At 43.4% G+C, this 15,173-nt stretch overlaps 1 protein-coding gene across 7 annotated transcripts in view; it reads left to right on the top strand.

Annotated features, from left to right (window-relative positions):
* LOC100380420 (ubiquitination factor E4B, UFD2 homolog (S. cerevisiae)) overlaps positions 1-15,173 on the top strand; it is a 93,670-nt gene that overhangs the window by 10,477 nt on the left and 68,020 nt on the right. For all 7 annotated transcript variants that reach the window (XM_014135593.2, XM_014135591.2, XM_014135590.2 and 4 more), the window contains one exon: positions 7,966-8,056. In XM_014135593.2, the coding sequence (XP_013991068.1) occupies positions 7,966-8,056 (91 nt within the window). The remainder of the gene's footprint in view (positions 1-7,965; positions 8,057-15,173) is intronic.

The following is a 15,173-nucleotide window of genomic DNA, read 5'->3' as shown; positions in this document are numbered from 1 at the left end:
AACTAACATCAACAATACAGGATATGTCAATAGAAAGTTCCTTGGTAATAACCAGGTCCAGAGTATGGCTGAAGTTAGGGTTGGGCCCAGTAACATGTTGGATAAAGTCCATAGAGCTCAAAAGATTCATAAACTCAATGGCCTTGGAGTCAATCTCTTTGTCAACATGAATATTAAAATTGCCCAACAGAATTATTTTATCCTAGTTCTCAAGGACAATAGTTCAGAGAAATGTGGTGGAATATTATATTCAAGTGAAGAGAGACTTTGTCATTTCTTCAAACAATCATCTTTATCTTATATCGATTAATTATTGCAATAATGAAACCGTCAACCCAACAGTCAAGACTGTTGGGCCGAGAGCCTAACTGATTATGAAAAAAACAGATGTTGTATAGGACCTAAAAATGCTTAGTCAGACTTAGTTCCAACTCTCTTAAGCCACCTTGGTTATCTACACAGGATGGTGTTTTACCCCCAACCCGGCTTAGTTTCCCAGATGCCAGGAAGATGAGACAATGAGGCATTGTTCTAAACTCTTCCAGGCTATCTCTCTCTCGGGTCACACAAACCACATCTTGTCAATGGATGCCAACTTTAGGTTTTTATCACCAAGCCATTGTCAGCTCAAGCTGTCTCTAGAAAAAAAAAACATTTCCCTTGACCATACGCCCAGACTATCTGCAGGGAGCTAGAGTGGAAACCATCATCTCTTTAACAGTTGCCAGCCCATGCTTCAAAAGACTGCTCTCAAAGAAAAAGACTCCTCTCAGAAAGGGAGAGAATGGGTCCTAAGAACCTTTCTCTATTTCATAAAACAACCATTTGGTGCATAAATATAACAATCTTCTAATCCTGCAACCACAAATCAGTTGTGTGGCATTGCTTTGATGGCCTATACAGGGATGGAGCCAGCGCTGGTGGCTGACATGTAAACAGTATGGCATGATGGTCAAAGACCCAAAGGAGATGGTCTTATAGCGGAGTATATTAGTAAAAAATAAAGGCTTTTCCTTTTTTCTGATACAGAAGAGTGAAAAGCTGTAATCTGATGGGGAGGCTTCAATAAGAGTGGCATTACAGTCTGACAGCCATGTTTCAGTGAGAAACATGCGATCAACTTTGCACTCAGTAATGAGGTCATTCACAAGAATGGATTTATTAGTGATTGCTCTAACATTTAAAAGTGCCGTATTCAATGAGGTGTGGGCCAAATTCTTAACAACCCAGTTATTAATGTTACAACCAGTCTCTTATCTATCAGAATGGTAGGATGTTGTATAAACTCACTAGAAGGCGGAGTTAGAGGAACATAAATTAGTTTACTCACAATAACCATAGTGCCATTTCTACAGGAGTTGATATGCTTTCCTCTGTTGCTTATTTTGACAGAGAGGACTGGAGCACTACCAGACCCTGTCCTTCAGTCTCTAAAACAGTTTGATGTTGCTGGGAAAATGTTCCGAACCCTTTCAATAACACGAGGGGGCCTGCAAGAATTATTCTCTTCCCTCTGCAAATGAGGGTGTTTCATTTTTTTTAATTATTCCTTCCACAGACCGTAGGCAGGCCACAATCTCTCACCATCGAGCTACCCACAATGATGGTGGTCGTGATGGAATCTGATGGGGAAGGAAGGGGGAGCGGGATGGGACTGCCTCAGGCAGGGGGGATTATGGGTTTGAGCCAGGCTAGCCTGACTCTTTGCACCTGCAACAGCGTATGGCTTCGGAAACCCCAGGAAGGTGGAAGATGGCCCGAGACCCTTCTGTCTTGAGTCACCTGCTGAACTGTGGTGGCTGTTCGAGAGGGTGCCACTAGGCGGGTGCTGTCTAGTGGTATACTCCCAGTGCTGTCTCCTGGGGCTGGTACGCCCGTCTCAAGCGGGGCAAAGCTATTTGATAGCTGGATTGGATCTTATCTGAGTTGAGCTGAACATCTGTTGGATTGGGACAGATCAATGCTGCCTTATCATCGACAGCTTTGCTATAACTGAGATTCGGTTTGTCTGGGCTATAGCAAGGTCGGTGAACTTAGAAAGAAGGTTATGCTTTTCTCGCAGCCGAGTGAGCAGCCGGAGGATCTCTTTCCTAAGGTGGTGCATTTATGGCAGACAAATCCCTGTACGATCATCTTGCGATTGTGTGGAAATTGGCTTGCACCTAAATCATTTGTGCCCAGCCGTGGATAAAAACACAGGTGGGCTTGCACTGCTAGCATTAGCCTGCTCCATTTTCATGACGGCTAGCAGCAAACTCCTACTTAACAGGGATCCGGAACACAAACTTGCAGTCCCGGCTGTAAAGGCTAACCGCATCACGGAATCTGTAGCAAATAAAACTTTAGCTATGATGAGAAACATTTACTGAAAACTATTTCATAAAACAACAAACCGAGTGTAGACAGTGCACTGTTCTGTTGCGTGCTCTGATGACGTCCTATGGCTACATACTGTGTGTGTAAGATGAGCGGAATGGCACGCAAATGGCGATAGCTAGCTTACGGTGGTCCGACACAATGGAAGAAAACATTATAGACAAAATACTTTACTCTTAGTGTATTCGGAAAGTATTCAGACCCTATGAATTTTTTCACATTTTGTTACGTTACAGCCTTATTCTAAAATGTATTAAATTGTTTTTTTTTCCACCCTCAGTCTACACACAATGCCCCCTAATGATGAAGTCAAAACAGGTTTTTAGAAATTGTGGCAAATTTATTAAAAAGGACAAACTGAAATATCACACGTATTCAGACCCTTTACTCAGTGCTTTGTGAAGACCCTTCGGCAGCGAGTCTTATTGGGTATGATGCTACAAGCTTTGCACATCTGTATTTGTGGAGTTTCTCCCATTCTTCTCTGCAGATCTTCTCATGCTCTGACAGGTTGAATGGGTAGCGTTGCTGCGCAGCTATTTTCAAGTCTCCAGAGATGTTAAACTTGGTTCAAGTCTGGCCTCTGGCTGGGCCACTCAAGGACATTCAGAGACTTGTTCCGAAGCCACTCCTGCGTTCTGTGCTTAGGGTCGTTGTCCTGTTGGAAGGTGAACCTTCGCCCCGGTCTGAGGTCCTAACCTGCTCCAGAACGCTTTTCAATAAGGATCTCTGTACTTTGCTCTAGTTAACCATTCCCTCGATCCTGACTAGTCGCCCAGTCCCTGCCGCTAAAAAACATCCCCATAGCATGATGCTGCCACCACCATGCTTCACCGTAGGGATGGTGCCAGGTTTCTTCCAGGTGTGACGTTTGGCTTTCAGCCCAATCTTGGTTTCATCAGACCAGAGAGTCTTGTTTCTCATGGTCTAAGAGTCTTTAGGTGCCTTTTGGCAAACTCCAAGTTGGCTGTCATGTTCCTTTTACTGAGGAGTGGCTTTCATCTGGCCACTCTACCATAAAGACCTGATTGGTGGAGTGCTGCAAAGATGATTGTCCTTCTGGAAGGTTCTCCCATCTCCACAGAGGAACTCTGGATCTCTGTCGGAGTGACCATCGGGTTCTTGGTCACCTCCCTGACCAAGACCCTTCTCCCCCAATTGCTCAGTTTGCCCAGGCGGCCAGCTCTAGGAAGTGTCTTGGTGGTTCCAAGCTTCTTCCATTTAAGAATGAGGGAGGCCCCTGTGTTCTTGGACCTTAAATGCTGCAGACAATCCTGTCTCAGAGCTCTACGGACAATTCCTTTGACCTCATGGCTTATGCTCTGACATGGACTGTCAACTGTGGGACCTTTTTATATAGGCAGGTGTGTGTGCCTTTCCGAATAATGTCCAATCAATTGAATTTACCACAGGTGGACTTCAATCAAGTTGTAGAAACATCTCAAGGATGATCAATGGAAACAGGATGCACCTGAGCTCAATTTCGAGTCTCATAGCAAAGGGTCTGAATACTTATGTAAATTAGGTATTTCTGTTTTGATTTGAATACATTTGCAAACATTTCTAAAAACCTGTTTTTTTTGCTTTGTCATTATGGGGCATTGTGTGTAAATTGAAGAAAAACATTTATTTAATCCATTTTAGAATAAGGCAGTAACAATGTGGAAAAAGGGAAGGGGTCAGAATACCTTCCCAATACACTGTACATTTTAAAAACATGAACGTGTGCGTGTGCATCTATCAGTTACATGTCAGTACATACTGTTGGATTCTAGCTTCAAATATACTTATTCATATTACCAGACTAGAATTTACTGATTACTGTACATGTATAAGGAATGTATATTTTGGGGTCAATGGAGTGTGGCTATGAACTAGGTGTATGGAAAGTTACTGACTGAGACGAGGGAGTGCAGAAATGTTACATTCTGTCAAACATGAACGTTAAATACCATGACTCTTGAGGGAGGCAGAAGGCAACAGTCTGCTTTTAGTCTCCTGAAGGTAGGACAGCCGTGGATTAAAAAGAAGTGAGGAATTCGGCCCGAGGTCAGGTCATATGAAGTGAGAAGGAACTGTCCTATTACACAAACACACATACTTCCATGCCCACGATGGATCTAGCATGAGGCAGGGCCGTGACTATACCAGTGAGAGGAACCAAATAAAATTGTATTTGTCACGTGCTGAATATAACAGGTGTAGATCTTAGTGAACCTCTTACTTACAAGCCCTTAACCAATAATGCAGTTTAAAGAAAAATACCTGAAATAATAAGAAATAAAGTAACAAATAATTAAAGAGCAGCAGTAAAATAACAATAGTGACGCTAAATACAGGGGGTAACAGTTAGTCAAGGTAATTCAGGTAATGTATACACGTGGGTAGAGTTATTAAAGTGACTTATGCATGGACAATAACAGTATCAGCGGCGTAAGTGGGGTGGGGGGGGGGCAATGCAAGTGGTCTGTAGAAACTGTTTAGAAGCCTCTCGGACCTAGACTTGGCGCTCCGGTACCGCTTGCCGTGCGGTAGGGCCTTCCTCTGACACCGCCTGGTACAGAGGTCCTGGATGGCAGGAAGCTTGTCCCCAGTGATGTACTGGGCCTTACGCACTACCCTCTAGTGCTTTGCGCTCGGAGGCCGAGCAGTTGCCATACCAGGCAGTGATGCAACCAGTCAGGATGCTCTCTGGTGCAGCTATAGAACCTTTTGAGGATCTGAGGACCCATGCCAAATATTTTCAGTCTCCTGAGGGGGAATGGGTTTTGTCGTACCCTCTTCACGACTCTTGGTGTCCTTGGACTATGTTAGTTTGTTGGTGATGTGGACACCAAGTAACTTGAAGCTCTCAACCTGCTCTTCATCAGCCCCATCAATGACAATGGAGGCGTGCTCGGTCCTCCTTTTCCTGTAGTCCACAATCATCTCCTTAGTCTTGATCACGTTGAGGGAGAGGTTGTTGTCCTGGCACCACACGGCCAGGTCTCTGACGACCTGCCTATATGCTGTCTCGTCGTTGTCGGTGATCAGGCCTACCACTGTTGTCATCGGGCAAACTTAATGATGGTGTTGGAGTCGTGCTGGCTGTGCAGTCATGAGTGAACAGGGAGTACAGGAGGGGACTGGACACGTACCCCTGAGGGATGATGGTGTTGAGCCATAGCCAGCTTTTCAAAGCACTTCATGGCAACAGACGTGAGTGTTACAGGTCGGTAGTCATTTAGGCAGGTTTCCTTAGTGTTCTTGGGCACAGGGGCTATGGTGGTCTGCTTGAAACATGTTGGTATTACACACTCGGACAGGGCGAGGTTGAAAAATGTCATTGAAGACACTTTCCAGTTGTTCAGCGCATGCTCGGAGTACATGTCCTGTTAATCCATCTGGCCCTGCGGCCTTGTGAATGTTGACCTGTTTAAAGGTCTTACTCACATCGGCTGCGGAGAGAGTGATCACACAGTCGTCCGGAACGGCTGGTGCTCTCATGCATTTTTCAGTGTTACTTGTCTTGAAGCGAGCATGGAAGTGACTTGGCTCGTCTGGTAGGCTCGTGTCACCAGGCAGCAAGCCCTGTCACATCCGACGAGCGGTGGAGCCGGTGTAGTATGATTCGATCTTAGTCCTGTATTGATTCTTTGCCTGATTGTTGATTCGTCGGAGGACATAGCGGGATTTCTTAAGCTTCCAGGTCAGAGTCCAACTCCTTGAAAGCAGCAGCTCTACCCTTTAGCTCAATGCGGATTTTGCCTGTAATCCATGGCTTCTGGTTGGGGAATGAGAGTCAATGTGTGGACGATGTAATCATTGATGAATCCAGTGACTGATGTGGTGTACTCAATTTCATCGGAAGAATCCCGGAACATATTCCAGTCTGTGCTAGCAAATCAGTCCTGTTGCTTAGCATCTGCTTCATCTGACCACTTAAAAAAAAAAAATGTATAGACCAAGTCACTGGTGCTTCCTGCTTTAATTTTTGCTAGTAAGCAGGAATCAGGAGGATAGAATTATGGTCAGAGTTGCCAAATGGAAGGAGAGGGAGAGTTTTGTATGCATCTGTGTGTGGAGTAAAGGTGGTCAAGAGTAAAAAAAAAATATATATATATATATATATATATATTTTCCCCTTCTGGTTGCACATTTAACATACTGATCGAAATTTGGTAAAACGGATTTAAGTTTCCCTGCATTAAAGTCCCCGGCCACTAGGAGCGCCGCCCTGGATGAGTGTTTTCCTGTTTGCTTATGGCGGTATACAGCTCATTGAGTGCATTCTTCGTGCCAGCATCGGTCTGTGGTGGTATGTAGACGGCTACAATAAATATAGATACTCTCTAGGTAGATAGTGTGGTCTACAGCTTATCATAAGATATTCTACCTCAGGTGATCAAAACCTTGACACTTCCTTAGATATCGTGCACCAGCTGTTTACAAATATACGTAGACCGCCACCCTTTGTCTTACCAGAGGCTGCTGTTCTATCCTGCCGATGCAGTGTGTAACAAGCCAGCTGTATGTTGATCACGCCATTGTTCAGTCACCACTCGGTGAAACGCAAGATATTACGGTATTGTCCCGATGGTAGGATATACTTGAATTAAGCTCGTCCAATTTATTTTCCAGCGATTATGCGTTGGCCAGTAGTACAGATGGCAAGGGCACATTAGCCACTCATCAGCGGGTCCTCACAACGCACCCCGATCTCTTTCCGCGATTTCTTTTCCGTCTCTTTCTCCAGCGAATGACTGGGATGAGGGCCTCTGGGTGTCTGGAGTAAATCGCTCTCGTCCAACTCATTATTAAAGAGATTCTTCATCTGATTCAAGCTCTTTTCGGTCATCAGAGACAGTAGCAGCAACATTATGTACAAAAAAAATACGTTTAAGAAAATGTGGAAAAAATAACAAAATAGCACGGTTGGTTAAGAACCCATGAAACGGCAGCAATATTCTCCGCCGCCATTTAATACTGACGAACAACAGATGTATTGTCTGTCTAGATGTGCAAGGAGTTGACTCCGCCTCCTTGGAGGGGGGTATAAATATTCAGTACCAGTAAAGATTGGACAATCTAGCTAATTATCCCTGGGTTAGGGCGTTCGTCATTGGTGCTGGTGGACCTCAAGTCAAGAGCCTACAAGGGATTCACCCTACTCTCACATTCTTAGGAAAATACAGTACCGGTCAAAAGTTTTAGAACACCTACTCATTAAAGGGTTTTTCTTTATTTTTACTATTTTCTACATTGTAGAATAATTGTGAATACATCAAAACTATGAAATAACACATGGAATCATGTATTAACATTTTTTTATTTTTTATAAATCAAAATATATTTCAGATTCTTGTGGAAGTCAAGGGGTGTGAATACTTTGCATTATATATACCCCCCCAATGGTTTAGACTTTTAGAGGTTAACAGAAAATGATGGCAAGTGTTGCGATAAGACGGCCACCCACTCGCTGCATTTAACTGTTCTTCGCCACTGTGTGTGTGTTGGTAGAGTACAGTTGATAGCCTGTTACTGTGATTTGATGCCGGGATGAATTCATTGACAATGTTGCTTTTTCCCCCCTCTCTCTCTGTGGCCCAGCATCATATCCCAAGTCGATGTGGACTCAGGGATAGAGAACATGGATGTGGAGGACAGTGACCGCAGGGAGAGGAGGAACCTGGCTGAAAAGGTAGGCAGGGCTCCCAATCCACCCTCTTCCTTCCGTTATGTACTTTGATCAGTCGCTCTTTGGCTGTGTTCAAAATAGCACCCTCTATTCCCTATAATGCGCACTACTTTTGACCAGAGCCTTCAGATGCAGCCTCTATCATGAAAAGGGTCTGCCAAATGAATGGGCGAAAACATAACTCTTTTTCTATTTTAGTGTGAGTTATTATATCAATACTTTGGACCAAATGAGCTGGGGATTCATGTACAACAAATCAAATAAATGTGTGTTTGTCACATGTCAATACAACAGATGTAGGCTTTACCGTGAATGCTTACTTATGAGCCCTTTACCAACAGTGTAAAGGTAAGAAAATTAGTGACACAATAGATAACAATAACGAGGCTATATCAAATTATGCTGTATTTATACAGCACATTTCCAACATGTAATGTAACACAATGTTCACAGGAAATACAAAAATTAAAGCTGCAATATTTACTGCACAACAAAAATACGATAAAAAAAAATAATAAAATGACAAACTGAATGACTTAAAAGCACCCCAAGGAAAGCAAAGCAAAAAATGTTTTAAGATCTCTTTTTTAAATGTGTCCACAGTTTTGCCCCCCTCAAGTTCTCTGGCAGGCTATTCCAGAGGCTGCCTCTCCATGCCTCTTGGTCCTAGGCTTTGGGATAGTTAAAAGGACAATGCCAGAGGACCTGAGTGACCTACTGGGTACATAACTTAAAATCTTGTCTGACATATATTGGGTGCACAGTATAGGATTTCTTTAAAAACAATAGAAAATCTGGCAGACAGTGCGGAGACCATAAAACCAGTGTAATGTGTGCTCTCTGTCTGGTCTTGGTCAGCACCTGTGCTGCAGCATTCTGTATGGTTTGCAGTTGACCAATGGCTTTCTTGGGTAGGCCAGACAGCATTATAGTAGTCAAGCCTGCTTGTAATAACAGCATCGAAGAGTCTCTCTCTGTTTCAGCCAGAAAGAGAAACTGATGCACCTTGGCAATGTTCCTGAGGTGGTAAAAAGCTATTTTAGTCACATTCCTATTGTGTGATTATTTTATACATTTAGTTCAGTACCTTAAATATAATTATTTTTTACTTGGTGTTTTTATCTTTATAGCCCGTGAATAATTAATGTATCTAGATTGTCTCTGTGCATTGGCTCAAACAATAAGTACCTCAGTCTCCACTTTCTGGATGATGGAGTTTTGAAATCAGTGGAATGCCCAGTGGAATTAGAGTATGATAGCTAATGGAGAAAATGCTGGCGTTTTTGATTGCAAATATGCAGAAAGAGAACATACAGAAGACTATTGTAATTACGGAGACAGGTATTTTACACATCTTCAAACTAAGGGCAACCATGGCATCTGTGACGGAGGGAGTGGCGTCCATCCATGTATACGGGTAAGAGACTAGCTAGCTACATTTTCAGATATTACACGTTTCTAATTTAGTCTGTCATTTTCATTTCAAGTTAAAGCGTCCGGTTAGCTTTCTAGGTGTGGAAATGCAAATAGTCTGGGTAGCCATTTGATTATCTGTTCAGGAGTCTTATGGCTTGGGGGTAGAAGCTGTTTAGAAGCCTCTTGGACCTAGACTTGGCTCTCTGGTTACGCTTTCTGTGCGGTAGCAGAGAGAACAGTCTATGACTAGGGTGGCTGGAGTCTTTGACAATTTTAGGGCTTTCCTCTGACACCGCCTGGTATAGAGGTCCGGGTTGGCAGGAAGCTTGGCCCCGGAGATGTACTGGGCCGTACGCACTACCCTCTGTGGTGCCTTGCGGTTGGAGGCCGAGCAGTTGTCATACCAGGCAGTGATGCAACCTGTCAGGATGCTGTGGTGGTTAATTTCTTCACTATCAAATGAGGAGAAACAAACTTATCACACAAGTCAGTTATACTTAAACTAAATCTTTATTCACTTATTAATAAGGGAAAAGGTCAATACAACGCACACACATAAAGTGAATCGATTGAGTGCTCTACGATAATGGTGGCTGGTCATGACTGGTCGACGATTCACGCTCGGATGATTCGTTGAGAGCCCCGAGACAAAAGTACATGTCTTTTATAGCCAAGATGCACCACTTTCAACCTACATGACGATCAATCAAAATATGGAATGGGTCACAAGGTTAAGATCTGTATGAAAGATGCCTATAATACATAGCAGACAGTATCTGCTGTGTCAGCAGTTTTCATTGTATATAGACCAGTGTCTGGTCCTCTGACTCCAAACTGGAACCATTTCTCCCTGGTACGATATAGAACAGAAACATTAACTCATGCTCTGGAATACTCTTTAGGTTTTATCACCCAAAAGACGACACAAATCTCCTCTGTCAGTGTTATCTCTGTTAGGTTGCGTCAATCAAATCTGGTATCAGGACAGAATTGAACACTAAGTCACTGAATATATTCTCAGCTTTTTTTATTCAATATAATTAGTCAAGCGATAAATGGTAAATGCAACCTTCGTATATACGGGTTCACTGTAACACCTCGCAGGGCAAACAGAGAACTAACTGTTCAAACACAAAGTTCTTCTTTAATACTCTGACAGAGATAGTTCCCGCTCAGAGCGTGGTTTAGACTTGCTCAGCCTATCGCAGGCGCACAGGCTGGTCCCAGCCTCTTGGCGCATCACTGTTGCCAGGCGTAGTTGTCTTACAGCTTACCTTAGTGTTTTTCACCCAAAAGTCAGCAAACCCAAGGACAGTCTTTTTATTATGCTACAGTTATTTTCCAATCTACCAGTTCCTCACATACACCTGTCCTTGAGCGGCTCCACAATCAGGCATTGTATGTGTGTGTGTCACGAGTCTACAAAGCCTACACCCTAGTAGCCCTCTCATTAGATTGAGCACCATATAATAAGATTTGACTATGTCAGCACAGCACAAACCTGTTATGTTTAACATTAATGTATTCATAAGCTATGCACCACAACTATTTTAAGAAAATATAACCCAACATCTCCCAGAGGCCCATCCTCAGTAGAACACACACAATAGTTAGAAGCATATTCTATTCCACTGCATAAAACAACCATTTGATGCAATAAAGGTATTATAACATAATCTTTGAATTTTTCCACCTTAATGCTCTTGATGGTGCAGCTGTAAATCCTTTTGAGGATCTGAAGCTTTCAACCTACTCCACACAGCCCCGTCGATGACCGTGGTGGCATACTTGGTCCTCCTTCTCCTGTAGTCCTCAATCATCTCCTTTGTCTTGAAAATGTTGAGGGAGAGGTTGTTATCCTGGCACCACACGGCCAGGTCTCTGACCACCCTACAGCTCAGCGTTCAACACCATAGTGCCCTCAAAGCTCATCACTAAGCTAAGGACCCTGGGACTAAACAGCTCCCTATAGGCTGTCTCATCGTTGTCGGTGATCAGGCCTACCACTGTTGTCATCAGCAAACTTAATGATGGTGTTGGAGTCGTGCCTGGCTGTGCAGTCATGAGTGAACAGGGAGTACAGGAGGGGACTGGGCACGCACCCCTGAGGGGCCCCCGTGTTGAGTATCAGCATGGTGGATGTGTTTAACTACCCTTATTACCTGGGGGTGGCCCGTCAGGAAGACCAGGATCCAGTTGCAGAGGGAGGTGTTTAGTCCCAGGGTCCTTAGCTTAGTGATGAGCTTTGAGGGCACTATGGTGTTGAATGCTGAGCTGTATTCAATGAATAGCATTCTCACATAGGTGCCACTTTTGTCCAGGTGGGAAAGGGCAGTGTGGAGTGCAATAGAGATTGCATCACCTGTGGATCTGTTGGTGCGGTTTGCAAATTGGAGTGGGTCTAGGGTTTCTGGGATAATGGTGTTGTGAGCCATGACCAGCTTTTCAAAGCATTTCATGGCTACAGACATTAGTGTTAGGGGTCGGTAGTCATTTAGGCAGGTTTCCTTAGTGTTCTTGGGCACAGGGACTATGGTGGTCTGCTTTAACCTCTATCGGACCGGCGGGACGAATTCGTCCCACCTACGTAACAGACAGTTGAATCCTGTGGTGCGATTTTCAAAACCTTTGAAATGCTATTACTTCAATTTCTCAAACATATGACTATTTTACAGCTATTTAAAGACAAGACTCTCGTTAATCTAACCACACTGTCCGATTTCAAAAAGGCTTTACAACGAAAGCAAAACATTAGATTATGTCAGCAGAGTATCAAGCCAGAAATAATCAGACACCCATTTTTCAAGCTAGCATATAATGTCACAAAAACCCAGAAGACAGCTAAATGCAGCACTAACCTTTGATGATCTTCATCAGATGACACACCTAGGACATTATGTTATACAAAACATGCATTTTTTGTTCAATGAAGTTCATATTTAAATCAAAAACCAGCTTTTTACATTAGCATGTGATGTTCAGAAAAAGCATACCTCCCGCAAACTTCCGGGGAATTTACTAACAATTTACTAAATTACTCATGATAAACATTCACAAAAAGCATAACAATTATTTTAAGAATTATAGATACATTACTCCTCTCTGCACTCTATGTCCGATTTTAAAATAGCTTTTCGGATGAAGCACATTTTGCAATATTCTGAGTAGATAGCCCGGCATCACAGGGCTAGCTATTTAGACACCCGGCAAGTTTAGCCTTCACCAAAATCCCATTTACTATAACAAAAATGGTCTTACCTTTCCTGTTCTTCGTCAGAATGCACTCCCAGGACTGCTACTTCAATAACAAATGTTGGTTTGGTCCAAAATAATCCATCGTTATATCCGAATAGCGGCGTTTTGTTCGTGCGTTCAAGACACTATCTGAAAGGGTAAATAAGGGTCGCGCGCAATTCGTGACAAAAAAAATCTAAATATTCCATTACCGTACTTCGAAGCATGTCAACCGCTGTTTAAAATCCATTTTTATGCCATTTTTCTCGTAAAAAAGCGATAATATTCCGACCGGGAATGTCCATTTAGCTAAACAGAGGAAAGTAAACAAAGCTTTCGGTCGACGCGGGCACGAGCCTGAGTCTCACAGTACTGTAACCAGCCACTACCCAAACGCGCTACTTTGTTTCAGCCAGAGCCTGCAAAGCCACGATTCAGCTTTTTACCGCCTTCTGAGACCCTATGGCAGCCGTAGGAAGTGTCACGGGACAGCTAAGATCCTCACTCTTCAATAAACAGAGACAAGAAGAACGACACCTTGTCAGACAGGCCACTTCCTGCATGAAACCTTCTCAGGTTTTTGCCTGCCATATGAGTTCTGTTATACTCACAGACACCATTCAAACAGTTTTAGAAACTTTAGAGTGTTTTCTATCCAAAGCCAATAATTATATGCATATTCTAGTTACTGGGCAGGAGTAGTAACCAGATTAAATCGGGTACGTTTTTTATCCAGCCGTGTCAATACTGCCCCCTATCCCCAACAGGTTAAACATGTTGGTATTAAACACACAGACAGGGAGAGGTTGAAAATGTCAGTGAAGACACTTGCCAGTTGGTCAGCGTATGCTCGGAGTACACGTCCTGGTAATCCGTCTGGCCCAGCGGCCTTGTGAATGTTGACCTGTTTAAAGGTCTTACTCACATCGGCTGCGGAGAGCGTGATCACACAGTCGTCCAGAACAGCTGACGTTCTCTTGCATGTTTCAGTGTTACTTGCATATACGTTTTTTTTTTTAGCTCGTCTGGTAGGCCCGTGTCGCTGGGCAGCTCTCGGCTGTGCTTCCCTTTTGTTTTCTGTAATAGTTTGCAAGCCCTGCCACATCCAATGAGCGTCGGAGCCGGTGTAGTGTGATTTAGATATTAGTCCTGTGTTGACGCTTTGCCTGTTTGATGGTTCGTCAAAGGACATAGCGGGATTTCTTATAAGCTTCCTGGTTAGAGTCCGCTCCTTGAAAGCGGCAGCTCCAGCTTTAAGCTCAGTGCAAATTTTGCCTGTAGTCCATGGCTTCTGGTTGGGGTATGTACAGTTGAAGTCGAAAATGTACGTACACTTAGGTTGGCGTCAAGTAAACACATTTTTCATCCACTCCACAATTTTCTTGTTAACAAACTTTAGTTTTGTTAAGTTGGTTAGGACATCTACTTTGTGCATGACACATGTAATTTTTCCAACAATTGTTTACAGGCAGATTATTTCACAATTCCAGTGGGTCAGAAGTTTACATACACTAAGTCGACTGTGCCTTTAAACAGCTTGGAATTCCAGAAAATTATGTCATGGCTTTAGATGCTTCTGATTAGAGGCTAATTGACATCATTTGAGTCAATTGGAGGTGTACCTGTGGATGTATTTCAAGGCCTACCTTCAAACTCAGTGCCTCTTTGCTTGACATCATGGGAAAATGAAAAGAAATCAGACCTCCACAAGTCTGGTTCATCCTTGGGAGCAATTTCCAAACGTCTGAAGGTACTACGTTCATCTGTACGCAAGTATAAACACCATGGTACCATGCAGCCGTCATACCGCTCAGGAAGGAGACACGTTCTGTCTCCTAGAGATGAACGTACTTTGGTGCAAAAAGTGCAAATCAATCCAAAGAACAACAGCAAAGGACCTTGTGAAGATGCTGGAGGAAACGGGTACAAAAGTATCTATATCCACAGTAAAACGAGTCCTATATCGACAACCTGTTAGGCCGCTCAGCAAAGAAGTGCTTCAAAAACGCCATTAAAAAAGCCAGACTACGGTTTGCAACTGCACATGGGGACAAAGATCATACTTTTTGGAGAAATGTCCTCTGGTCTTATGAAACAAAAATAGAACTGTTTGGCCATAATGACCATCGTTATATTTGGAGGACAGAGGGGAGGCTTGCAATCTGAAGAACACCATCCCAACCATGAAGCACGGGGGTGGCAGCATCATATCGTAGAGGTGCTTTGCTGCAGGAGGGACTGGTGCACTTCACAAATTAGATGGCATCATGAGGAAAGGAAAATTATGTGGATATATTGAAGCAACATCTCAAGACATCCGTCAGGAAGTTAAAGCTTGGTTACAGCAGCTCTGTCAGGAGGAATGGGCCAAAATTCATCCAATTTATTGTGGGAAGCTTGTGGAAGGCTACCTGACATGTTTGAACCAAGTTAAACAATTTAAAGGCAATGCTACCAAATACTAATTGAG

The sequence above is a fragment of the Salmo salar genome, chromosome ssa13 (genome assembly GCF_905237065.1).
Source record: "Salmo salar chromosome ssa13, Ssal_v3.1, whole genome shotgun sequence".
NCBI classification, from domain to species: Eukaryota; Metazoa; Chordata; class Actinopteri; order Salmoniformes; family Salmonidae; genus Salmo; species Salmo salar.
This window is presented reverse-complemented; position numbering and strand designations above follow the sequence as displayed.